General features: G+C 43.5%; 1 protein-coding gene and 1 long non-coding RNA gene across 2 annotated transcripts; both read left to right on the top strand.

Moving 5' to 3' along the window:
- The first annotated feature begins 1,325 nt into the window (after positions 1–1,325).
- Positions 1,326–17,112, top strand: mn1b (meningioma 1b). Its single transcript, XM_019885280.1, has 2 exons — positions 1,326–5,914; positions 15,631–17,112. Exons 1-2 carry the CDS (start codon positions 2,401–2,403, stop codon positions 15,849–15,851), a joined length of 3,735 nt encoding a protein of 1,244 aa, XP_019740839.1. The 5' UTR covers positions 1,326–2,400; the 3' UTR covers positions 15,852–17,112.
- A 901-nt stretch (positions 17,113–18,013) lies between these two features.
- Positions 18,014–19,851, top strand: LOC109524952 (uncharacterized). The gene is made up of 3 exons (XR_002170055.1): positions 18,014–18,116; positions 19,043–19,103; positions 19,546–19,851. It is a non-coding gene; the product is annotated as an uncharacterized LOC109524952 (long non-coding RNA).
- Positions 19,852–26,107: the final 6,256 nt, after the last annotated feature.

The following is a 26,107-nucleotide window of genomic DNA, read 5'->3' as shown; positions in this document are numbered from 1 at the left end:
TAAATTGGAACAAAAAAATAATTGTCAAGCTGATCACCACGCAAGGACGCACGTGCTACTCCCGGCTCTGTGAAAACAGCCACTGGGTGGCACTGTGTCTGTTCGGTGGAATGCCTCCCGAGTTTCTCTCTAAACACTAAAAGGCAGCTGGACACCCAAGTGTCTGAAAGCTCTCGGTCCACAATGGTGGAAATAAATAACCTTAATATAGTGTCCACGTTTAGCAAAACGCAATACACGTGTTAGTAAATAAAATCACGCTTTTTTTCGAGAAGTTGTTTAATCGCCTTCACAAACCTTGTATGTGAAAAAAGGCAACACAATGTTGAATTCATCTGGTAAATCGTTTCTGGTATATTTTGGAAAATTGTTAAATCACCAGATTAGACGATCCTGAAATGACGTCATTACCAAAATTCAATATAAAGCCAGACGTCAATCCCACCGCCCTTCCTTTTTTTTTAAACTTAAAAAAAAATATTTTCAAGAGGCACAACAGAAACAGCTATCAAGACTAGACTACTAAATTTGCCAACCCATCGAGTTAGAAAAAATAAATTGAAAGCCTACAATCAAACCAATTGAGAATAATTGCAAATGATTCCATCTTTTTTTTTTGAAACACGAAAATGCATCAAAATGTCTCATGATTATTTGATTTGAGGCATCCGACCATTTTACATAACTAATTCAAAACGATTTTTCATTTTGCATTAAAATTTAATCCGATGGACATTTAAAGGTGGATCGACATAAACCAAAGGGCAACATATTGGAAAGATGATTGGTTCTCCTTCGTGTCAATGGCAGGTGCGAATTTGATTGGTCTTTTGGGAATGGGCCACACTTTATAATATCTGGTTACACTAACGTTTTGTTTTTGTTTTGTTTTTGGAAGTGTTAGGCTGTCAAAATCACGATCAGAATCAATCAACCGATCAGAACTAATTTTGAAAATGTTCGAGTTGTTTTTTTTCTTTCTGAATAGATCAGGACTTGTTTTATTGTTGATGTTTTTTTAAGACAGTTGTCATCTGAGTAAGTATATAAAAACACATGTGGACAGTGGAATGTTTCTGCTGAACGTGCCTGTATTATTACGACAATTGAAGAAATAGAATTAATTTTGATTATGCATTATTAAAGCATAACCCATTATATCTCTAATTTGCCCACTGCAGCTCACTCAGACTCTCGTTTTAATGTCCTATATATTATAAGGTGTCACATTAAAAGATGAATACAATTGTGGCAATAAATAGCAATTGGATATGCTCAAACAAAAACAAATTGTGAAAGTCACCCCCCGAATACTGATTGACACATAAAGGTTTACAAATGTCATCTGCTATGGAAGACCACCTTAAAAGCGTTTGTCCCGCCCCCATGCCGTCTTCAGGCCCTCTGATTGGCTGAGGAGTCATGCATGGAAGTGCTGCTGGAAATGCAAAACTTGTTGCTGGCTCCTGCGGACGCGTTCGTTCCGCACACAGCCAAAAGCGGCTAAGCCGAGTGTGTGTGTTCCAGTCAGTGTGCTTCGAGCGCGCACACTTCAACACACGCGCCAGTATCGGAGGGTCACGCACGTTTTGGAGCGGAGCAAGGAGCCAAGAGGTGCCCCGCTTCATCGCAGAGCGAACCTCCACCAGCAAAGTGGAGGATGCTGTCACGCCGTTCGGTGCTTGTGGAGTGCGGGTAGTGCACGCCTCGCAGCCCTGGGAGCAGGACCGGAACCGGGAAAGCGTCGCTCCGGTGCTTTGGCAGGAGATTTGATTTTGAAGGTGGACTTAACATCAAGCCGGACGACTTTGTTTGCGCCTGCAGAGCAAATAATGGCATTCTGATGGACAAAACATTTTTTTTTCATCGAATCTACAAAGACAATTTTAACAATACGGTCGAAAGAGGACTTTTTCTTGATGCCGTTATGGGACTTTATACAGAAAAGGAGCCGTGGGTACTTTGACACCTGATTGGATTAATGAGTGATAGGGCTCAATTTTTAATTTATCAGATTTAGTCATTTTATTTCTTAAGTGCGCTCCTCTCACTTTCGTAGAGACATGTCTTTGTGCCATGATTACGCCGTACAAATGCGCACACGAAACTTTGGCGTGTCGTTAGACAGCCGGGCGGCAAGGTAAATACAATTATTCTAAATGCATTTTCTTGATCAAACACTTTATAATGCGGACATAAGAACAGCAGGGATGCCGTTTAAGCATATTTAGACAGTTTCTCCGCTATTTTTAAGAATTAAAAAAGAGAACATTGTTGATTAATTCAGACTTTTAAAGCAAATTGAATTTTTAGTTGACTCTGCTTTTGGGACCAGACTGCTTTACGGTCTGCCCAATAACTTGCAATCTTACTATTATGTGGGATTAAAGACAGCGTAGTATGTTTAGGCTGGAAAAGTTTGGTTCTCAGATAAATAGCAGAAACCCTGGCCAGTCAGAGAGACAGAAAAACCAACCGAGACTGAACATGGGCTCCCATTATAAAAGTACCAGTTTTCACACTGGTGGTCCACCTGGTGCTGTGGAGCCCGGCATGGGCCCGATGAGTGACCCGCAGTTGCTCGGACTCAACATGAACATGAACGGCGACCAGTATGGAGGTTTTCACTCCCGGGGTCACTCCGACATGCATGCAAGCAGTGGACTTCAGCAGCAGCAAGGACCCATGCATGGATTTTTTAACAACCAGCAACCTCATCAAGGACATCCTCACGGCCATCAACCTCACCCGCACCAACATCATCCTCACTTCAGCGGGAATTTTGGAGGCCCAGAGCCAGGGTCATCATGCCTGCATGGTGCCAGGCTAATGGGCTACAATAACAATGCCATGGGACCGCAGCAGGGCTTTGGAGAAGGATTTGATCCTCTCGCTGAGGGACAGGCGGGGGACGGCTTCCCACAGCAGCAACAGCAGCAGCAGCAGCAGCGGCCCGGTAACATGCCTGATTTCCAACATCATGGTCCTCCCAGTGGCAGCCACGCTGTTCCTGCTCCCTGCCTCCCCCTAGACCAGTCACCTAACAGGGCAGCCTCTTTCCACGGTCTGCCATCGTCCTCCTCATCCTCCTCCGATTCTCATAGCTTGGAGAATAGACGGATGCCCAACCAGGGAGCTGTGGAGGGCTTAGAGTATAACTTCCCCAGTGATCCCCCGTCTGGACATTTCGATGTACCTGTATTTTCCCCGTCCGAGTCCGAATCACAGTTGCCACATTTTGGCCCCGGTAGGCCAGTTCCCAGTGGGAATTTTCCAGGAAACCCTGGCATGCCTCGAGCGCCGGGCATGCAGGGCATCTCCAAGGGACACCAACCTCCACCGCCTCAGCAGCCTCAACATGGAATCTTTTTTGAGCGATTCGGTAATGGCCGGAAGGTGCCCGTGGGAATGGACCCGGGGGTCAATGCGAGACATCCTCTCATGCAACAGCAACAACAGGCTGGCTTAATAGCTAGACAGAACTCATGCCCCCCTGCCCTCCCCCGACCCCCTCAGGCTGAGTCTGGCTCCAGTAATCCGAACATTCTGGACGGAGGGGTCATGATGAGTGGCCAACACAATCAGTTTGAATATCCCATTCACAGACTGGAAAATAGGGGCCTGCATCCCTATGGGGACCCCATGTTTAATATGCAACAGCCAGCTCCCCTTCCCTCCCAACAGCCCCCAAATCAGAGACTACAACACTTTGACGCTCCTTATATGAACATGGCAAAAAGGCCTAGATTTGACTTTCCTAACGCGCACAGCAGTGACGGCTGGTGCGGTGGCATGGAAAATCACCTCTCTCCCTCTTCCTATCCAGGACTACCAGGTGAGTTCACCCCACCTGTGAATGAAGGTTTCCCACCGGGTCCACTGCAGCACACGGGGCCTGAGCAGCAGTCTTTACAGCAGCGACAGAATGCAGCCATGATGATAAAACAGATGGCTTCTCGCAACCAGCAGCAGAGGATGAGGCAGCCCAGTCTGCAGCAACTCGGTCACCACGGTGATGTGCCACCGGGCCCCCTGGGTCATGGAGGCCCAGTGGGGGGCATGCCTCAGCCCAACTTTGACAGGGAAAACGGGGGCAGGATGGCCAACGTTGATGGACAAAATCCGCACGTAAACCAGGAGAACTCCTGGTTCCAAGGGTCCCACCCTCCTGGGGAGATGATGTCACGGCGTATGGGAGGAGCAGGCAATGACTCCGGGCCCCATGACATGGGTCTCCAGCAGAATGGGCCCGGGATGATGTTCAGGCCAGGTATGGGCATGCAGGAACCCATGAGATTACCCGGAGATGGACATGTACAGGCTCTCCATTCCCCGGGCTTGCACTCCCAGTTCAGCAGCAACATGGGCAACATCTCACAGATGCAGTCGCCAGGAGCGGGAGGAGGAACGGGACATCCGAATGCACCGGCAGAGAGGCGAGCGCCCGAATTCCCCGCTCCTCCAATGGGGGCACAAGCGCCATTCCCCTACGGAGGGGCAAACCGTCAAGGGCCAGCTCACAACGTCCCCCAGGGGGTGAACACCTCACCAGGGAGCTACCCTCCACAGTCCGAGTTCCCCTCAGGCCAGCGGTCGTCTGTTAGCAAGCTTGGTGCTCTCTCTCTTGGGAATTTTAACAAAACCAGTGCTAAAGACAGCGTTTTTGGCCAGAGCTGCCTGGCGGCCCTTTCCACGGCGTGCCAGAACATGATCGCGAGCCTAGGGGCTCCCAACCTCAACGTAACATTCAACAAGAAGAACCAAAACGAGGGCAAGCGAAAACTGAGTCAGACCGAGCAGGACATTAATAGCAGCACATCTAACGGGACTGGCAGTGCTGGGCCTGAATATTTTCAGAGCAGCACTTCTCAGAACAACCAGCTGCCTGGCACTGGGAATAGCAACGCTAAGCCTGCAAGTCAAAACCAGACGGTGCAGGGGGAAGCCAGTGCCCTCTCCCCAAATTACAACATGGACGCTACCCCGTGCAGTGAGGGGAAGGCAACAACAGGGAGTGGGAGAGGGAGAGGGAGGAGAAAAAGAGACAGTGGACATGTGAGCCCTGGAATTTTTTTTTCCTCTGAAAATGGAAACCCTGTTGTGAGTCCAGGCCAGCAAACCCCTGCAGCTGGTGTTGGGGAGAGGGGTGGGGGCACGCCCCATGAGAAACACCTGCAATCACCCTCTTGGGGGAAAGGAGGTGACCTAATGTTGGGGGACCAGGCTGACCTGATGTCTTCTCTGGACAGTGGCATTCAAAGTGTCGCCAAGTCTGACGGCAGCTCGCCCCGTGTGGACTTTGCCGATGATGTCAGCGCCCACTTTGGCAATGAGGATGAGGTGTCCTCCAGCTCAGATGCAGGTGGATCCTCAGCCAATAAGTCCAACCGCAGCCCCATGATCGGCGGCTCACCTAAAATGCAAATGAATGGACAGAAAACTTTAGGCTTGGGCATTAACAATCACACTACCTCGACAGCGGACAGCTATGGACTGAGTGCTGGTGGAGCAACGGGCGGCAGTGGAGTGAGCCATCCAGGTACGCCAGGGGTGGAGCAGGTACGCACCCCATCCAGCACCTCCGGTCAGGACGAAATCCATCCTCTGGAGATTCTACAGGCCCAGATCCAGCTGCAAAGGCAGCAGTTCAGCATCTCGGAAGACCAGCCTCTGGCCATGAAAAACGGCAAAAAGAACGGCGATTGTCCCTCTCAGAACGGAGACAACGATCTGGCAAGCTGCAGCCCTGTCGCTGGGAAGGGTTCAATGGGCACTATTGACCTTGACACACTAATGGCAGAGCAGCACGCCACCTGGTACGTGCCCAGTGACAAGGCCATGATGGACGGGTCCGAGGATGACAAGTCCATGGGACTTTGGGAAAAAAACAAGAGCCAAAACAACAACAAAGAAGGTAAGAACATTTTTTTTTAATTAAACTTCCTTTTGTCTTGCATCCCGCATTTCATGAGAACGTTTCTTTCAATAATTCAAATAATCTGCATGTTCATGTTGCGGTGAAAGAGGACAAGATGAATATTTTCTCCGTTTTAAAACCCCTCCATGCATTTTAAATAATATGCCGGTTGGAAAATGTCACTCCCAATGAGAGGAAAAAAAAAATCAGTTTGTCTTATGTATATGTTAATTGACAAAAATATGTAATAACGTATTAGAGCGGTCTAAAAATCCCTTTGACAGCACAAAGACGTTTGCATTTCTCCCCCCATGGTCAATTTTTTTTTAATAGATTTCCTCATTGTAGTGACACTTGAAAAAAGACACCAAGAAAAGTAAACATTTCCCGTGGCTCTTTATCTCAGTTTTCAGGGTGAACAACTGCATTGAGAAGATTAATAGCTTTTGGAGGATGTGCGTCTCGGCGGTGGGGTTTCCCTCGCCTTGTTACGTGTTTGTTTATGTTATTGCCTTGGGATAAAACAGAGCTGCCGAAATGCAATTGAATTGAAATTGGATGGAGAGAATTTTCCCGAATTAGTGTTCCAATTAGTTTCATTTTAATTTGATTCAGGTTTTTGTAATTTAAATCTAAAACCCAACTATGCTGTATAATAGCAGCTGAAACACGTAACATAACCAAAAGAACATACGCATATGAGATGACTTCTACTGTGAATTGTGGTTTTACTTTTCTTATTGTGTAAAACTAGTATTGAAAATGCAGCCATGCAAAACTTTGTGGCACAAGATGCAGTTTCAATTCTCACTTAAATGTCGTCCAAACGCCCAAAAAGTATTGTAATTTGCAATTAATTATTTTAAGTTTTAATTGTATGGCTCTCTTAGTTCAGCCACAATTTGTTATATCACGCTGCTTTTTTTTTAGACCACAATAACAATACACTACGCAAATTTCCAATAAACATACTGTTCATAGAACAATTGATATTTGTATTTGCAGCGTATGATTGTTTTTACAATTATGCTTCTTATAATTATATAATTATAAAAGTAGACATTTGCTAGAATTGCTTCTGTTGAATTACCTCATGTAGTTGTACTATAGAAATTGTTGCAAAAGGTCAATGTCATTTTTTTTTTTTTTTTTTTTACACATGCTTTCTTTCCCCCCTAATAAATGCCATTGTCGTACGACATTTAAAAGGCTGTTAACCACCATTAACTGTAAGCATTGACAGGCTTTTGGTTGCGATGTTTCTGTAATAATAATGGGAATATATAGTCACATAATTGTATTAGCCTCTATCTACCGTGTCTTCAGCGCCTCTTTGTTCTGTTCACTGCAGGCGTAGCGAGAGGTGGGGGGCGCACAGCAAGCTGGGTCTGGATTTGGGGTATATAGTACATTGTTTCTGTGGGACTGGATGGCGGCTGGTAACACTAACGCAATAACTTGTAACCAACCAGAGGCCTAAAGTGACTTCATAAAATTATATTAGCCTACATTATCATACGAGCCCCTTCTGCTATTTGTTTTGCTTGGAACTAGTTGTTTACCACTCACTTTAATGAACAGCGACTCGAGCCTTTTAATTCTCCTGATTTATTGATGTGGTCTTAAGAGGTGCACAAGTTCCGCTAATTTATGCAAACCTCAGTGAAAACAACAGTGCCGGAGGAGTGTGCGTATACGTGTGATGCAAGGCATATATTATAGACACCCGTTTGGAGGTATTTAGATATACTGATGGATTTACCTTTGACAGAGAGACCCAGCATTATTTGTCAGGCTGGCTTCTGCGCCCTGTTGCATGCGCACACAAATCAGTCGAAGAAGAATAGTCTTTTCTCCTCTCCTCTTCTCTCCTCCTTTCTTCCTCCCGCCACCCTCCCTGCATGGACAAGAGGCATGCGGCTCCGGGAGCGATCGATAGCTAGTTAGCACAAATCACGGCTCCTGACAGTTTTTCATTTGAGTGCTTCAGACAGCAAAGATGAAAAAAAAAATGGTGGAGGTACATTTGGGAGGGAACGGGCAATTTGAAGATTGAATCTGATGTTGTGTTTACTTTGGAAGGAGCAATATAACGTATTCATTTAAGATAAATCGGTGCGCACGTTGCAGTTCCTTAAGAGGCAACGTCCCACAGGCTTTTATCAATACAAAAACTATCCACCTCAACCAGTCGGTTCAGTTTTAAGTTGCTCCTCTAGTCTGCACGTCTTTACCATAACCTGAATGTGGCTTTGTCAAGAACGGATTGTGGAAGAACGGATTAACCCTCTGATCGTGTTTTTGTATTTATTTTAGGTTGAGGAACATTCCCATTATTTTTTTTTCGGCAGTTTGTAATACATGCCTGCATGTGTTTTCGTACTTTTTTTCCCCTTAGGTTTCTTCAGTGTCACATTTAAAAATTAAATTACAATTTATTGGATTGAAAAGGCACATTGTGTGCATGCTAAATTAGGTTTGAGACTAGTTTAACTGTGGAGAGGGTCAAAGAGCCGGTCTATTTTCCGTTTTTTAAAGACTTTTTTAAAACTATTTATTCCCTCCCAAGTAGTTGTTTACAGCTGTGGGCACTACAACAGAGCAATACATATAATAAACAAATTCTAATGCTTACATGATAAAAAAAAAATAAAAACAGAAGTTTAAAAGAGGTGCTTTTCTTTGCCTTGCTCTATCCCAGCTGACACTGATGCACATGTTCAAGAAGGATGCGTGCTGCCTTCACAATCCACTGTGCACGTCTTTTTTTTTTTTTTTTTTTGGGCCTCCTCCTTCTGTGACTTCTTGTGTATTTAAGTTTTGAAGGATGTTCCTGTTGAGCTCACCTTCATAAACTTGAATTAAACATCAGGCACCTAAAAGTCTTCCTCATATGATGCGTACCGTTTTGAGCACATTTTGTGATGTGTGCAGTCTTGATAACACGCAACCAGAAATGGGATGGAGGAAGTCAATGAGCTATTTTTGTTTTTCCTTCTCGCTTTTTTCACGTTTCACTTTTTCTTTTTCTGTTCAACACATTTAAAATACTTCACAGCTGACCTGATTGAACAGTTCTACTCTTCACTCACAGTAATAAGTCTTTTAAAGAGCTCAGATTATGATCAAATCTCCGTCGCTCTGACTTTGACAGATTCGACAAAGGAACAGCTTGCATGTTACAATACCACCAGAATCGGCTTTAATCCACACACACAAAAAAGTTGTATTGATATTTCAGCATTGAGAATGATCCTTTGGGACTCTCTCTTTTGACATTTCAGTACAACAACACCTCAGCAAACTGGGCCAGTAATTTGTATTTCCTGTTTTGAAACAGAAAAAAAAATCCCACAATAAAGTGATTGGCACTTGCTTGCATGTGGGGGGGGAAAAAAACAGCTTGGGGCAGTGCTATGTGCTTTGCCTGTCATTACACCGTCTTTCATATTGACTTTTTCAACAACACACGTTGCAAAGCCTCACGCACACTTCTCTCTCCTGGAGTAGCGATAATCATTATGATAATCATAGCAATTAGCTTTGCTAGTATTGTTTCCAAAATACATAATTCATCTGCAGGCAACTCCTGCAATTTGACCTGGTTATTGACAAGTTCATTAGGAGTAGAATTGCTTGTGTTTCTCTGCAGTGAATTTCAGCACTAGGATTGCATTGAAACTACTGTGTCCCTGTTGTGAAGAAAAAACCCTACACTTTTATTTTGATCGTTTTTTTTTTTTTTTTACTGGAATTGTGTTGTGTGATTCTACGGTTAGATGAGTAATGCATCTGACGTTTTCTGATTTTTTTTTTCTTTTGAATTTGCATGTGTGTTTGCATGTCTGCGTCTGTGTGTGCGTGAGTGTGTGTGTGTCTGTGTGTGTGTGTGCGCGCACGCGTGTGTGTGCGCGCATATGGGTATGTAGACAGCGCCACTTGATAGTGTGGATGTGTCAGCTGCAGACATAAAGTTTGATTTATTTAGACTGTGTCAAACTTACAACTCCACCCCATCGACCTGCCAGCCCTCAAAATTCCCTCTTCCTTGGCCTGGTGGAATGTGTTAACATTATTCGAGTGTGGCCAAAGGGAAAAAAAATGTTTTCTTGATTTATATATAGATCACAATTAGGGGAAAAAAAAGCATATGTTACACATGAAGTGTTTTGAAGACATTTTCAGTTATATATAAAACATTTTCCAGTGCACCGAGCCCCTGTTGAAGACAGCACATGGTGTCAGGCTGTTTACTGGTTGGATTAAAAAAAAAAAAAAAAAAAAATTAAAAGAAGAAGCTCATCCAGCATGTTGTTTTCCCAGAGGAAAGGTGTTTGGATGAAAAAGAAAAAAAGTTTCAGAGTGTGGTAAATGTTCTTGTACGGATCAGTGAGTGGGATGCATTTATCTCGGAGTTGCACAAATTGAAGTTAAAAATCAGTGATTGCCAATGTATGTGACATTCATCCAAATGTTTCTCGTTGACTGCTTGCCATTCAACTGTGGCGGTTAAAAAAAAAAGAGAGAGAGAGAGAGAGAGAGAGAGAGAGAGAGAGAGAGAGAGAGAACCAGTTTAGTACAAAGCCACTGAAAGGTGTTGGGCTTATATGTCTGTGCTTGGAAAAAGGTGTGTATGTGTTCTCAGCTCTCTTGAGGTGTCAGTGTTGTCACACTGCCAGCAGTGGTTATGTTGTTTGCCGTACAGCTTGTTGTCAGGCATCTTTAATTTGTATTGAGGAATTGACAAATGACTTATGACACCTGAGCTCTTTTTCCTTGGAGAGAAAACTGAAAGCTGATTGAGAGAAAAAGAAACGAGTGATAGTGGCAGATAAAAAGTGTCTCGCTCCCTCAAGGTAAAGTGAAGTGCTGTTTTACTCGTAACAATAAAAACGGCGCAAAAAAATAAGTTGACTGTATAAATCATGCATTGCATTCTTGCATCATATGTGGGATTTCTGTGTTGTATTTTAAAACATTTGGAGCACTCTTTAAAATAAATGCTGCTATCTTTATATACCAGGGTTTGATGAGTTAAAAAAAATTGGCAAAATTGAAAAAAGGGGTTTTCCGCAGTGTGCCGAGACAAAATAGAGACAGCGATGTAGATCAATATGTCACCGGCTTGGATGACACACTGGACAGGTCATAGACACGCTTGTGAGTTATGAAGGGCCCTCTAAATCACTTCCCATGTTCTGCTTTGTGTCTGCGTTCCTAAGCGCTACTTGTGGCCGGAGAGGTGAGTGTGTGTATTTGTGCTTACGTATGTGTGTGTTTATATGAGAGAAGGTAACCAACGCTGAGGGCAATGCGTGTCTGGACAAGCTTCTCTTTTTAGGCTCCCTTTAAGTTGCAGGCCGGAGAACAGAAAGGAAATTCAAACCAAAATAACCTCTCCGGTCTTGTTGGAGAAATGCGCTGCCCACCCCCTTCTCCCCGAGTCTTTGCAGCGATCCTCCCTCTTCTGAGGCAAAGGTCATAGTTTGGGAGTCGGGCAGAGTTTTTATTTATTTTTTTTTGGGTGGGGGGTGGTTGCATATGCCCTCTTTTGATAACCTCAAGGCTTACTTTTCGAGATGTTCATTTAGTACATTTTGCTCTCCCTTTGAGGCGGGTTTTATCGAATGTGTAAAGTTGGAGTCCCGTGGATCTGACATGTCAGTGGCAAAAGCACTTTTTAAAAAAGATTGTTTTGTTCGCCGTGATTTTTTTTTTTCTTCTATGGATGGTGACGAATTCTTTGTGCTGACTAAGACAGAATTCTCACACCAGGCCATCCATGGCTCCAGTTGTTATGCTAAAGGAATCTGACCTGATGTCACACAGTGTCATAGGAGCAGAGGCCTTTGGGTGTTTTTGTCAGCGAGCGAAGCGGTCTGATTGGACCGCGTGGCGTTTCAGAGAAGATAGGGTCGCGCCCCCAGGAACGCAAGGTCAAAGGTGAAGTGTCGTCATGGAAGTAGAGCTTGGGATAGAAAGGGCAGAGCCATGCCGCTTGAGATCCCGGAGCCTGGGAAATCAACGTGACGGCCGTGAGGAGCTCGCGCCAAAAAAAGAAGCCTTGTGAAAATCTTAACTCTCTTGCGCGCACTTTGTCTCCTCCTGCCATCTTTTTTGTTATTTCAAAGCGACAATTCATTGCATCCACTCGTTTTACATATTAACTTCAAAGACTGCTGCAGTTATTTTTAAACGTAAGCAAACATTCACCGCAAAAATAATGGGAGAATTATCGTCTGCCTCTTCCTTTCACATTGCTTGTTGATTGTGTAGTGACATGCGAAGCTGCGTCACCCCGTCGGATCCCAGACACACTCATGTCATGTACACGCTGTGTGTGTGTGTGTGTGTGTGTGTGTGTGTGTGTGTGTGTGTGTGTGTGTGTGTGTGTGTGTGTGTGTGTGTGTGTGTGTGAGAGAGAGAAGAGAGAGAGAGAGACTCATCACACACTAAATAAATATGTCACACTTGAAGTCAAAGCGACACATTGAATTTGGTATTTGTGTAGTAGCACATTGCTTTGGTAATCTTGTCTGTCTGGGATGTGTTTAAAGACAATTTAGGTGTGTTTGTCTCCTCGGGCTGAACATTTTCTCCTTTTCTTCGTGCTTCTTGACGCTGAGCTATAGTTCCCCGCAGATTAATGGGCTCTGATTGATATTACTGTGGAAATGAAATCTGTGTTAGCCGGTGAGCAGCCATAACCACGGAGATCTTATTGGGAGCTGAGATTTCCCTGTGTGTAAAATGTCACGGTGATTTGGGATTTGGACTTGTGTGATGTAAAATTTCACGCCATCGTTTCCAGTTTTGACCAAGTGTAACCGGTGGTGTCCGACTACGTTGCGTTTGCGAATATTGATGACGCACAGCAGGATTTCTTGTGTTGGTTACGTTTAATGGTCTCCATCACAAAGCCTGACAAAAATAGCCGAAAACAATGTCCTCCTCGTCTGTTATACTGATACGGCGTAGCCTTCCCCGTGGAAATCAAGAGAGAAAGGGGAGAGTCAAAGGCGTGAGTTCAACTTAAAAGAGGCACTGCCGCATTCATTATTCAAGTAGGGGAACACATACAAATTTTTGTTTCACCATTTAGTAATGGAGGATATAGTAAAAGAACACGTCAGATATTTATCATTTCACAGATGTGGCGTAATTATAATGCAGTAGAGTAAGTATTTCCAATTGTTTTAATGGCCCTGTTACATTGTGATGTACAATTTCACGCCATCATTTCCAGTTTTGACCAAGTACACTCACTGCCATGGATAATGTGTTCCATTTACATGTGGCGATGTGTTTTTTTTTTCTCCTTCATCAAAAATCCCACCATTTAACCGTGTCATGTCATATTTTTGGGGGATGCCATCTATTCATAAATCCATTTTCGACACATCTTATCCTGTTTGGGCTCGCTGGGATTTTTAATTTGATATTTTTAGGCCTAAAGTGTTAACTCAGATGCATGTGAATTATGCGCTAATCGTACTGCATTTGTCCTGTTTTAATGAGGTGATATATAAATTCTGCGCCCAATTTTAGTGCCATCGAAATATACATGTGTATGTGGAGCAGCGGCTAAAGGCCGATGCGGGTATGGCAGCGGCGGCAGCGGTTGCCGTGTTGTGTGTGTTTGGCCGAACGTGTTGTCAGTTTGCTGTGTGTCAACAGTGAGCCAGGGGAACGCTTGGCTGCCTATTCAGGCCGGTGTGGACCCCGCTGTGCCCAGCTAGCATGAGCTGCCGGCGGCTGCTGGAGGGCGCTGAGACAAGGGAGTGAGAGTGGGTGGAGGGAGGCAATATGCCCGAGTCAAGGGGGCGGGGGGGGCTTTGCCACGCTGAGGTGTATAACCGGACCCCCTGGCAAATGTTGGGTCTCATCAGTCGCACCTCCAACGCCGCTTTAAATCCTCATTTCTCCCTCACCGCGTCCGCCCGCTTAACATCTTGCTTCTTTGGGAAAGAGAATTTTGACAAAATCCTCGCAGAGTCAAACGAAACAACAGGAGGCTTGGCTGCCTGACCTTTTACCAAATCCTCCACTTTTCCAATCCAGTGGTCACAGTCCAGACAGGCTGGTGGGGGCAAGCCTGTGTGTCTGCATCTCTTGGTTGTCCTTGCTGTATGGCCAGGCTAGGATTTGGCAAGGAGGTGAGGGATAAAAACGGTCAACAAAAGCCCCTACCCACCAGAAAGTACAGTTCACGTTAGCATGCTCTTTTCCACCGTCAAGACTAAAGGATATAACAAATCCAGTTATATCCATACCAGTTGCATATATGCTTATATATGTCAATATCTATATTTATATTGCACTTATATTGAACTGTGTACAGCTCTCATTATCTACATTTATTTTTGTGCTTGCAAACACTTTGTGTTTCTTCTTTCTACCCCCCAAAATTGCTGCTGTAGACTGTAAATTTCCCCAGTGTGGGTCAAATAAAGGATATCTTAATCTTAATCTTAAATCCATTCTGTTGTTATTGGACTAGTCGCTGTAGTATTTTACCTACAACGTAGATACAGTATCACTTCACAGTCGTCACCAACATGTGACAACGGGAATGTTTTTTTCTGTTTAAAAAAAAAAAACTAATCTTGGATATAAAAATGAAAAAAAAATCACAAAATTCTGGATGCCCTTTTTTGTTTTCTTTTGTGTACTGTCCCTTTCTTCTTTGGTGTTGAATGTATTAGTTATGCTGTGTCGTGCTGCCACGATACCACAGTTTTTACAGCCATCACCATTATGATCCTACAGCCCTTTTGTGCTTCCAAACTGTACGTGGGAATCAGAACCGCTGTGTCGGTGGTTGTGTCGTGTATCTCAGCCTGTGTGAGGCATGTAAACTCAGCTCATCCGGGCTGCCTTCTCTCCGCTTCTACACTCGTCTCGTTCCCGATGTTGTCTTTGTGCATGACACTGATGTGTTTCAACCATCCACACGGTGCTAAAGTATAGGTTAGCGTGTGTGTTTGGCCAAAGGAGATGGGAGAGTAATCAGACTGGATGTCTTCACACACTTCCCCTGTGCTCTTGGCTCAAAGGAAAAATCCAAAGCACGTCGTCCCTCCATTACCTCTGTCCAAGTTGCGATGTGTCTCTCCTCCCTCCGAGCTTCGCTTCCTCCCTGCCCCGCACTCCGCAGCATATTGGCAGATGATATATCGTTTAGAAAGCACTTGCTGTCCTCGTCAATCTTCCCCTTGACTAAGTTTTTCATTACACGACTCAGAGTGATTTTTCTCCATATGTGCAACGTGCACCGCGGGCGTCAGCATTAACTCTCTGGCACAGCAGATTTTTTAATATGATGTATAATCAACCTGTGTATAGATTTTTCGGGAAGCTCTACGCAGCCGTTTAATATGAGCCTCCACATCTCTGTGACACCGGGTCGATACGGCGGCGCAGTCATTATACCAATAAATTGGGTCAAGCAGGGTTAAAGGCCAGTTTTGTCAGTGTCCTTTGACCCCGCATCAAGGGTCAGCGCAGTTTTGCTCGTGAGAGGCACTCGGACCAGAGAAGGTAGAAGTGATGGAACACTGTTCAGTTAATATCACAGTGCAGATTTCGAGTGGGATGTGTAAATGACACCGGTTTCATTAAAATTGTATTTAAATGATTCATCCGCCAGTCGCTAAATGTTGCTCATTTTGCGCAGATGTAATTAACCTTTTTCTTTCTCCACTTGCCTGCAGACTCTGAGCTGTCCCAGAGTAAGGCTGCAGTCGGGACCCCCGGGGCCAGCGGAGGAGGGGGAGGCGGGGGAGGAGGAGGAAACCACCTTCAGTGCCTGTCCGTCCACTGCACAGACGAGCTGGGGGACAGTAAGGGCAGAGGAGGGCCCGTTTCTTCATGGCGCTCGCTCCACTCTGATATTTCCAACCGATTTGGGACATTCGTGGCGGCACTGACTTGAATGAAAAGCTGTCCCACCACAAAAGAAGAGGACAAACTAAGATCAAAGACAAATGACAAAGAATGATGATGATAAAATGTGGAAAGTGCGGGCATCTCTTGCCTGTTCAGGGAGAGAATGACTTTCACGTATAAATGGCAAACACCCACACACACACACACACACACACACACACACACACACACACACACACACACACACACACACACACACACACACACACACATATATCACACACCCAAACACGCGCACACACCCACATATACACACACGCTACAAATACAATTTTATTGTCAAAAACATGCAGTCACTCGCTCAGACACTGCTGGACATCACAGCGTGGGCTCTACTTAACGATGCCCGATCTGGAAAACCTCAAATCTACATGTATATTTTTTCTTTGCTTTTTTTTTGTTTTTGTTTTGTTTTGTTTGTTTGTTTTGTTTTGATGAAAAAATATAAACTTGTCAAACAATGATTATGAGATAGCAAAAGCAGATATATTCAGTTGCCACTGGCTGTAATTGTGTAGCAGTGTTGACACGTGATGTACTTGGCAGGCTGAGGGATTTTTTTTTTTCTGTTGTTAGTAAATATGGCCTTTTTGCTCTCCTCACATATGCGAAGAGCTCTAATGTATATAAATATATATGAACCCATTGTAAGCAACTCTTTGCCCCAAAAATTTCATCTGACTTTCACTTATTTTGATCATTTTTGTCCTTTTTTAAATGAGTGGACTATTTCATTGGAAGTGGAATACAGAAGCATAACAGAAGATGGATGAATATGCATGAATGTATATTTTTTTTGTTTGTTTATTTTTTCTGTGCAAATACAACTATTTGCCTCCATATTCCAAGCAACTTTTTTTTTTACTGCTGCTGTTCATTTATGTTGTAAGAATCTTCTCCTCTCATATTCATGAGCTCAACCTTGTATACAATTCAGCCAATGGGAACTGAAATGGAGGCATTTGCATTGTTGAATTGAAAAAAATGGCTATTGGTATTGCACATGTATAATAAGATTTAAAAAAAATGCTGTGTGTTGGGCAATCTTGTAATCTTTAAATAAAGCTTCTGTTGAATTTGAATTTCTGAAACAATAGATGGAGGACTGTGACGCAATTTATGAACTGATTTTTTGTTTACTTTTTAAAGGATAAGTAAAGTGCAGTCGTCTGTTTTCCTGCATATTGTATATATCTGTATATGTTTTATTGAGTAACTAAATAACAATAAATATGACGTTAAAGGTGGAACTTTGCTACCTGTCTATGTATTTGCTTTTTAAATTTTTTTTACAGCAAATAAAAATGCAATGTTTACATACCCTACAATGTTTACATTGAGAACCATGAGCCAATGCAAATTGTCTGCCGTGTATTTCAAATGACAGCTATGACAAGGAAGTTGTGAACTGAAGCACACCAAGTGACAGCAATGCAGGTTCTTGTAAAATATAAGGACGAGACGTGGCAAATAAGCGACGCTGTGCAATGCTCATCTTAATGGATTAAGACTCTAAGATGATTCATTCTGTGTACACTCGTTCACAACGCTCGTCTCATTTCATCCTCACATCTTTAATGACAGTCCTGCTCAACTCACGCAACTTGTTATAAATCGGAATAAAAAACAAAAACCAAAAAAAAAAAAAAAAAAACAGTTGCCATCGGAGCAATAGGCTTTTTGCAAGATTCCATAATCAGCCCAGAGAAATATTCAAATGGGTATTTTAAGGTGAAGGCAATGTGGTAGAATAGTGGTAAACACCTCTGCCTCAGGAGATCCTGGAGTCTTTTGAGACATTGACATGTTTGCAGTACTGCAGTTTCCTCCCACATACCATAAACAAAGCTTTATGATGTTAAATACACGTTAATTGAAGATTCTGAATTTCCCGTTGCCGTGTGTATGAATGGTTGGTTTGTCTGATTGACAGGTGACCCGGCCTGAAGTCAGCTGGGAAGCAGCTCACCCTTGACCCTACTGAGGACAAGTAGTGTAGAAAATTGATGGATTTGCAGATGCTTGTGGACTGTCTAGAATTTTCTTCATTTCAAATTAGCCTATATGCGATGAAACCATTTTATTTTTTATTTAAGATTATTATTATTAATAATTTAAGACTATATTACAGTCTCTTGTTCTTTTCCAGATATGGAGGTCTTGGTCGCTTTATGACATTTCATTGTTACGAATGGCACACAGAAAAATGCTTTGTCCCTTTCTGAAATTGAAGCCAACCACAGGCGTGAAGGTAAGAAATGATTCACATTTTTCATTACTTTTTTTTCATTTGATTACTTTATATCTCCAGCCTAGAAGTGTTTGTCATACACGTATTTATTGCACTTTCGATTTTACTATTGCTTGAGAATACGTTAATAACAGGCTCTGTTCTGACTGACTAAATTCAGTGTTGTAGGAAACCCCTGTAAATTGTAAAATATTCTGCAATCACTTACAATCTATAATATACGATATAACTTCCCTAACCAAGATAGTGGCATCAACAGTCAAAAGAAAACGTTTCAAATGTGCGCCCTCTCATGTAGCCAAATATGGGAACAGTATGATGCAGTTCAGTTTGCAACCACGATAGTAAAAACATTCAAGTCAAAGAGCCGCACTATTTCTTCTCTAATGAATTATTGAAATATGCATTTATAAACAATGCCATACAAGTATCCAGTCGCCCCTTCCTTCCCCCAGCTATCTTGACTCGTTGCTATCTGCATGAATACTTACTGCCAATCAATGAACCCCATGTCGTATCTCTGAGGTGGATACGTCAACGCTACCTAGCGGGGCTCACGACCAGCCTGCATCGCTGCTGTCTTTCTTTCACAAACACACATCGTAACCTCGGCTCGGTTATTTGGGTTTGTTTGACAATGTAGCAGGAGCCTGCAGTGTAGACAGACATGATGCCCAGAGAACCTCAGCGTTGGCAAACAGCAGACAAAACAGGCTATGTGACTGGCATCACGTGGGAGGGAAAATGGGAGAAGAAAATGTTTTGATTTCTGAATAAATGAAATATATTTTTTAAGTGACACTTTATGGTTTTGAGTGTGCGTATTTTTGGGGGGTGCAATTCGGTATTATCTGCCAAGTGTTACACTCAAATGGCAAAAGTATTTTGTGGTTGAAATGTTGAGATAATGCGCCAATTTGTTTCAGGTGCGGCCCAGTATCCCAACAAAGGAACAGGAAGTGGAGAAGTGATCAAAGAATCACAGAGGTGAGTTGGTGAAAATGGAGGAATGACACAATTCAAAGGCTGTGTAGTATGGAGAGAACGAGAGAATTCAAGAGGAAAATAATACAAGTGGTAATGTGCAGAAAAATAGAGCAGAAACCAAAGATTAGAATTGTTGCATATTGATCATGACCTGGGATTGCTGATGTGGGCAGTATGGTGGGAAGAAGTTGCACTTATTATCAAATGGCCATTTTTCTGAAATTCTGGTTTATTTTCGATTGTGGCTTTGGGCAGTAGATTATTTACAGCAGATGGACAGGATTGAAGATAATTTCTTTGACTGAAACCTGGTGCTGCAATTTAGTCTACACTGACTGTATATCAATTAAATCTTTGTTGGAATAGACTCATTTATTCAGAGTATTAGTTTGTAATTCTTTTAATCATATACTTTTTGTACTTGTAATCTTTGTGTTTGCAGCCGGCCATTTTCTGTTCCAGCATGACTGTACCTCAGTGCCTGAAGCAAGGTCCATAAAGATCAGTTTCACAGGGAAAGACGTCTGACTTCAACCCGGTCACACAGTTTTGGGGCAAAGTAGAGCAAGAGATTGTGAGTCAGGCCAGATTTCACTTTTCACCGTTTTTCTCTGAACTGTTCATCTGGATGATTACATCTCCCAGATACTTTGCCAACATCTTGTAGAAAGTCTTTACTCAAGAGTGGAAGCTTCAAAATGGAAAGTGACTTCATGTTATGATTTTTTTTTTAGAGTCTGAGGAGAGAAATGACCATATATATATATATATCATTATATATAAGGATGTATATATATATATAGAATACCACTTTGTTCCATCCTTTGTTGTTGAAAGAACATCTTGCACAAACAAATTCTGCTACATTTGCTTTTACAGTCAGCTCACTGTAGAAGTGTGTCCTGAAAGTGACGCCCTACCTGTCTGTCTGGTTTGACCAACCTCTTTCCTGGAAGGATGGGCATGTGCTCACAGGTTTCGATGACACGCTCGATGAAATGCAGGTTGCTGTTTTGTTGTACGTGTCGGCGCTTGCACACCTTAACGCCATTTGAGATGATGAAAGTTTGTCGTCTGCAGCGTACCGGGAGAAGCGATACCCCCTTTTTGTGAACATGCCTGCTGATTAGCCTCAGACATGCAAGACATGGTGACAAAGAGTCCTTGGGGTATTGGCTCCGGTCAAGATGTATGGTGCTGGATCTTTTCCTTCAATGGGCTCCTCTGCATGGCAGCCAGGCCCGAGGGATGGGGGTGGGGTTGTTGGTGGACACCGTGCGGTTGCTTGAGAATTTGTGTGTTTCCCAGCCAACGCACATCCAAAGAATAACAATTTCACTCGCCATGAAGACCATCCATGGAGCCGTGGGGGTCGTGTCCAGAAAGCTGGGCCAAACACTTTGCTCTCATGCAGCTTTCTGTGTACTCCTATAAATACATCTCCTATTTGTATAGAGGCGATATGCATCTTTGGGAAAATACCACAATGTTGACATAGGAGCACCCTCCACACACCCCTACCGCCCTCCCTCCACCCCACTTTCTCCCTTCAACACTTTCTAGCCGTTGTTCAACTTTTGAGACGAGAACGGTGAGCGAGAGAGAGAGAGAGCGAGAGGCAGAGCAAGAGAAGGACGGGGAAATGGAAAGAGATTGGGAGTAAAAGAAGTGTCTTTTGGGGGCCTCCACGGTCTTTAAGCTACTATGGTACCCACCAGAGCCCTCACATACACTCGGCATCTAAAGGGCTTTTGTCCTGTAAAAAAAGGGGCTTGGCTAAATTGGGGGTGCTTGTGGATTGGCGGGTGGGATCGGACTTGCTGCAGTATATTTGTCTCCCACGTCTCCATCACTTTTTTATGAACTAGGTGGGGTGTCGTGGGGAGGGGCAAAAAGGGGCTCAGGTTTTTGGGGGGAGTGGGAGGTTTGGAAATCTTCCAAACATTGCCTTTTTGCTTTCAAAGAAAGCTCACTTGTGTAAATGTACGCTTTGTCCCTTGGCTTATTGTTTGAATAGCATTGTGGACTTTTTTTTGTGAGCAGCTCACAGGGGCCGCTCGGGGCCACAGAGGGATGGAGGGGGCTTCTATAGTTGAATGACTCTGAGCTAGGACAACAGGGTTTCGGAAAGGTATCATTAAGGATCTGTAGCCTTAGGATCTTGGTTCCGCACAATTGCTTGCAAAACTGGTGGACAGGAGCAGGAACATCCATTTAGAAGTAAGTGTTTCCGAGTTCACAATCACACTGGCGGTAGACGCTATTTGAGTATGCTTAATTAAGTTAATGAAGTTAAGGCCAATTGAGAGCACAAGGGTTGTGTGGACTTGTGTCCCCCCCAGATGATTGGCTCATTGTTGGGCGCTCTTAGCTGATAGAAACAATATGAAAACAGCCGGACTCCAGGCCTCTATAAAGGGATTTCCTGATTGAGCTGAATGTCTGGAGTGTTTCACTGAAGTCAATTCATGACTTCCATCTGTCCTCTCCCCTCTCCCTTTCTTTCTGGCAGGGAAGCTGGCAGGTGGAAAAGAAGCCCATGCATTTGCATGTCGGGCCCATTTACATTTATACAGTCTATGGTGGCCTGTCACTCACTAATGTGCGCGCTTTTTCCTTGTGGAGTTTTAAACCAGTCGTGAAAGTCGAAATAAATATCATGTAGCATTTTTTGCTCAGTCGCATATTTTTTCACAATTTAAAAATGTTACCAACATGTCTATGGCATATTTTAGCAAGCATGCCTCAATGATTAAGAAAGAGAGATATCTTTTTGCAGCATATTTCTTGCCAGGGGGAAATTGGCTCGTTTTATGGGGCAGATCTGTTTCATGCATTGCATCAGTGATATGAAAAGCAATTCATTGTTACACTTAAACCAAAATGAATCACGACGACATGCACAAAGAAAGCTTTGTCAATCCCCATCCTACTGTCCTTAATTAGTTTGGTATTATATATTTTCTTTGTACTTACAGATTCATTAGCGCTTATGAAGACAGCAAGCCACTGAAATACCATTTGTGTGGCAGTGTGGCGCATGACAGAAATCTAACAATGTTATTATCAGAAGCTAATATTACTAATCTGTGCGAACACTGCAGCTCTGCTTGGCTTTTGTGGTTGCCATGACAGTCCATCGGCAAGCACGTCCAAGTGGCTCTTCCGCTCCGAAACTTGACCAGCCTCCCCATTTATGTCATTGGCTAAGAAACTCGGAATGGTTATTATGCTCATTAGTTGTGCACTTTAGTTGCGTGCAAAACAGCTTTTTCATGGACTTATTTTCATTGGTAGGCAGATAACTAAAGTTGGTAATTATATTGGTTGTTAAATTACACCTTTGATGGGAGGGCAAGCACTCCAGCGCCCCAACTCTTTGGATACAAACGTTAGAAAGTTAATTATCCGTTTTATGACCCCTTTAAACTAGTCATTTTTATTAGCAGGTTTATTTAACAATTTCTGTTCACAATTATGCATCATTGCGGCAACAGGTGCAAGTAGTTACGCGGACCAGAAGCAGACTTACATTCAAATTCAATGAGGATAATCCTTTGAGGAAGGATAAGTAAGGCCTAGTAAATCTCCCGCTCTCCATGTCAGGATAGTCTACCTTAGTTTCTGCTACTTGGTCTTGTGGGTTATTCTCAAGTAAATCCCCAATGTCACCGTATGGTCCACTAGCTCGCCACATGTGGTTTTCTGTGTCTGACTCCTTTGCCATCTCTTGGTATCTTGTGACCTCTCTTTTCTCCGATCCCGTCACTCTCGGGACTCGCATGGGGGGCTTTCTGTTGGAAGGTGATTGAGCATGGTACCCTGCTCCGACCCTGTCGTGCTTTGTATGGGGACGTGTGCCTGTGTCAGGGGCAACAATTAGTGGGGCGCGTCCCTTATCATTAATCACCAAACAGTCCTGGATCTCAGTCTAGCAGAATGTTGACTTGACTTGCTTGAAATTTGGTGGCACTTTGACTTGACTTGCTTGCTGCTTTTTTTCCCCCCCTACAGTGACTCGGGACTTGCTTGAAACTTGAAGGTTATGACTTGAGACTTGTAACTTGCACTTATGTGACTTACTCCCACCACTGCTATCACCCTCATCATGCAGACTCTACCTAATGCTCTAAGCAGAAATGTCAAATCCAGTTCCGGAAAGTAAAAATCCTGCCACAGGTGCTTCTTCTCATGTGGCAGGCAAACGAGCTCCCCGTGAGCTGGTTTAAACACACGTTTAAACCACCGAGTTCTTGGCCTGCATTTGACACCTCCGGTTACAACCAATGTGTCTTTAAGTGTTGTGATGGACTGCAAGCAAATGCTATGATGAAATAATTATGTTGACATTATTTTAACATGATAACAGCATTTTGTTTTTCTTTTGAGGAGGAGTGCGATTTGGAGGTGATACTGGAGCATCCTTTTTCAATGCAACAGCCAAATAATTTCCATAATCCGGAGTGACGCTGTGACCCATAAATATTCATAGTGTTCAACTCAGAACACCATCAATGGAAGCTTGTGCGTTTTTTGATTTGTGTCACTGATGAAAAATGATTTTTTTTTGTTCAGAGAAATGTAACAGAATGTCTTGAATTTCATCATTGCATATTTACTGCAGGCTATTGCATCAAATTCTTTTGCTGTAAATTGGCTAAAATAAGTAATGTGGGTTGTGCAATGAAGTTTTGAATCCTAGTGTCGAGGTAGTATGCTTCCCATCTTGCAGCCATTTAATGAATTTACTGTCATGAATTATCGATCTATCTATCTAATGTATTGCACACCACACAAAAAACGGACAAGGCAGCATGCAGGGAAAGATTCAGAGTGAAAGAGGCGTGCAGAGAGTTTTCCAGGACTTAAACAGTATGGGGACCGTGCTTTGCTCAAGGGCACCTTGACAGTAGCCAGCAAGCAGACGATCTTCTCTCCAGCAACTAGCCGCCATTTTCACATTTTTGTCCACCGCAGGACCCAAGCTCCCAAGCCTAAACAGATGAGCTACTGCCACCCCATTTCTCATTTCTGCAAATGCACCGTTCACACAGGGCAAATATGAACCTGACCTCTTGTGGGAAAACGCTCCCTCATTTAGCGTCCCACTCAGAGTTTCCCGATCACTACCGTGGCAGGATGTTCAATATTTGTCATCAGACGATCACGCATTGATGAAAGAAATCAATGAATGATTGGCCAGAATGAGACAGGACGGCATGCTCGTGTATCCACTTCCTCGGGATAAGAGCAGAGATAAGAAAGACACAAAGAGAGAGATTCAGATTTGTGGCTCACAAGGGGTAGAGCAGTTTCTCTCCTGGGTGCTGTACGTTTTGTAGATGGGGATTGTGAGCAAAATGATGAGTGGACTTAGAGGCGGGGGCAGTATCAAAGGAGACAGACATTGTCTTGTTTGCTTTTTTTTTTTTTTTTTGCATATGTGCATGGATATAACACATTGGACTGTTACAAATGCATACAGTGGCACCAGATTATTTTTGCGCATTTACTTGACGCCCCCCAATACGCACACACACACACACACACACACACACACACACACACACACACACACACACACACACACACACACACACACACACACACGCGCGCGCGCTTACGCGTGAATATACACATAGCAGCCATAGCTCAGTATGCTGACCATTCTCTTCTGTCTTTATTTAATGCATAATGATTTTTGGGGGTGCAGGGGGGGCTGGTCTCTCTCTCTCTCTCTCTCTCTCTCTCTCTCTCTCTCTCTCTCTCTCTCTGTGTCACTCTTTGCTCCACATGCTTTGCAATAACAAAGGAATGAAAAGCAGCCAGATGGTAGCTCATGCCTAATATAAAATCAATACTCTGCTTGGAAGAGAAGTGAGGCTGGAAAAAAAACAGGACTCGGTGGGAGAAAAAAGAGCATTCAAATAGTGCAAATGCCAACATTGAGCTTCTGGGTCTGTTCTTATTTCTCCCTTTTTAAATCCATTTATTCCACATGGGCACAGGGAGCACACAGACATTCTCTACACACTGACCACGTGTGCTCTGGCTTCTCTCTGCAACTTCTGAGTAGGCCTTGCTGTTCTTCACAACGTGTCGCTGCAAGCATGCACAGATGTCAGCACATCTGATTGGGACACAAATTGAGGGGGCTGGTGGGGTGAGGTAAGAGATAGCCTTTGAAGCAGGCATTACTAAAGGCTATTGAGAAGACATTAGGCTAATGATCATTGGTGAAGTGAATAAGCACAGAGAGAAAATGAAGGGAGGAGGTCTGTGGGAGGGGACTGTTTAGCAGTTGCAAGGAGGTGATATGTTACAAGGTAATTTGATTGACAGCCATGTGTCAAAAGGTGGTCTGAGTGTCACTCATTGACTTGACTGGTTTAGATTCTTGGAACAAGAATTTATTTAGTTGTTTTTGTAGGGACGGAAGTGATGCAAAGTAATGTGTTTACTTACTGGTAAAAGTGCCACTGTGTTTGTGTAAGGGGCAGTAAATTCCATCCCATGCTGAGGGGGCGTGCTTGCTGGGTGACAGGTACACCAGACAGAGAGGGCACATTACGCTGTTTAGCTGATAATTAAGGCGGGGTTATCTTAATTTGAGCTGTTACCTTCTTTCCTCGGCTGTGATTTATGAGACGCTAGCCCAGCACTGCACCCTTGCTCTGCTCCTTAACACCACTAACAAGACAAAGGTAGCTCATCTCTTCAAACACAACACCGCCCACATAGGATCTTTGCATAGTGAAGGTGCAAAATTTGTGAATTTGACAACAAAACAAAGGTAGCCTGAACACAAGCCAAGTAATTAATTTACACTTCACATGTTAAAGGAAAGCAGATGCTGATACTCAATGTTGTTATCTAGCCAACTATACGTTAAAACTGTACTGTTCGTATGACTTGATCGCTCTCGGTCCCCATTTTAAGCCTATAATCTGATTTTTGATTGTCATTTTTAAATTTGTCATGACGCACAAAACTTGCCAACCAGA

This window comes from Hippocampus comes, unplaced genomic scaffold (assembly GCF_001891065.2).
Source record: "Hippocampus comes isolate QL1 unplaced genomic scaffold, H_comes_QL1_v1.1 scaffold45, whole genome shotgun sequence".
Taxonomy (NCBI): Eukaryota; Metazoa; Chordata; class Actinopteri; order Syngnathiformes; family Syngnathidae; genus Hippocampus; species Hippocampus comes.
This window is presented reverse-complemented; position numbering and strand designations above follow the sequence as displayed.

What these genes read in the sequence shown, in the direction of transcription:
- mn1b (XM_019885280.1), top strand. Translation starts at nt 2,401, where the DNA reads ATGTTTAGGCTGGAAAAGTTTGGTTCTCAGATAAATAGCAGAAACCCT. An exon ending in CCAAAACAACAACAAAGAAG is followed by an intron (nt 5,915 to 15,630) that starts GTAAGAACATTT and finishes ACTTGCCTGCAG; the next exon opens with ACTCTGAGCTGTCCCAGAGT.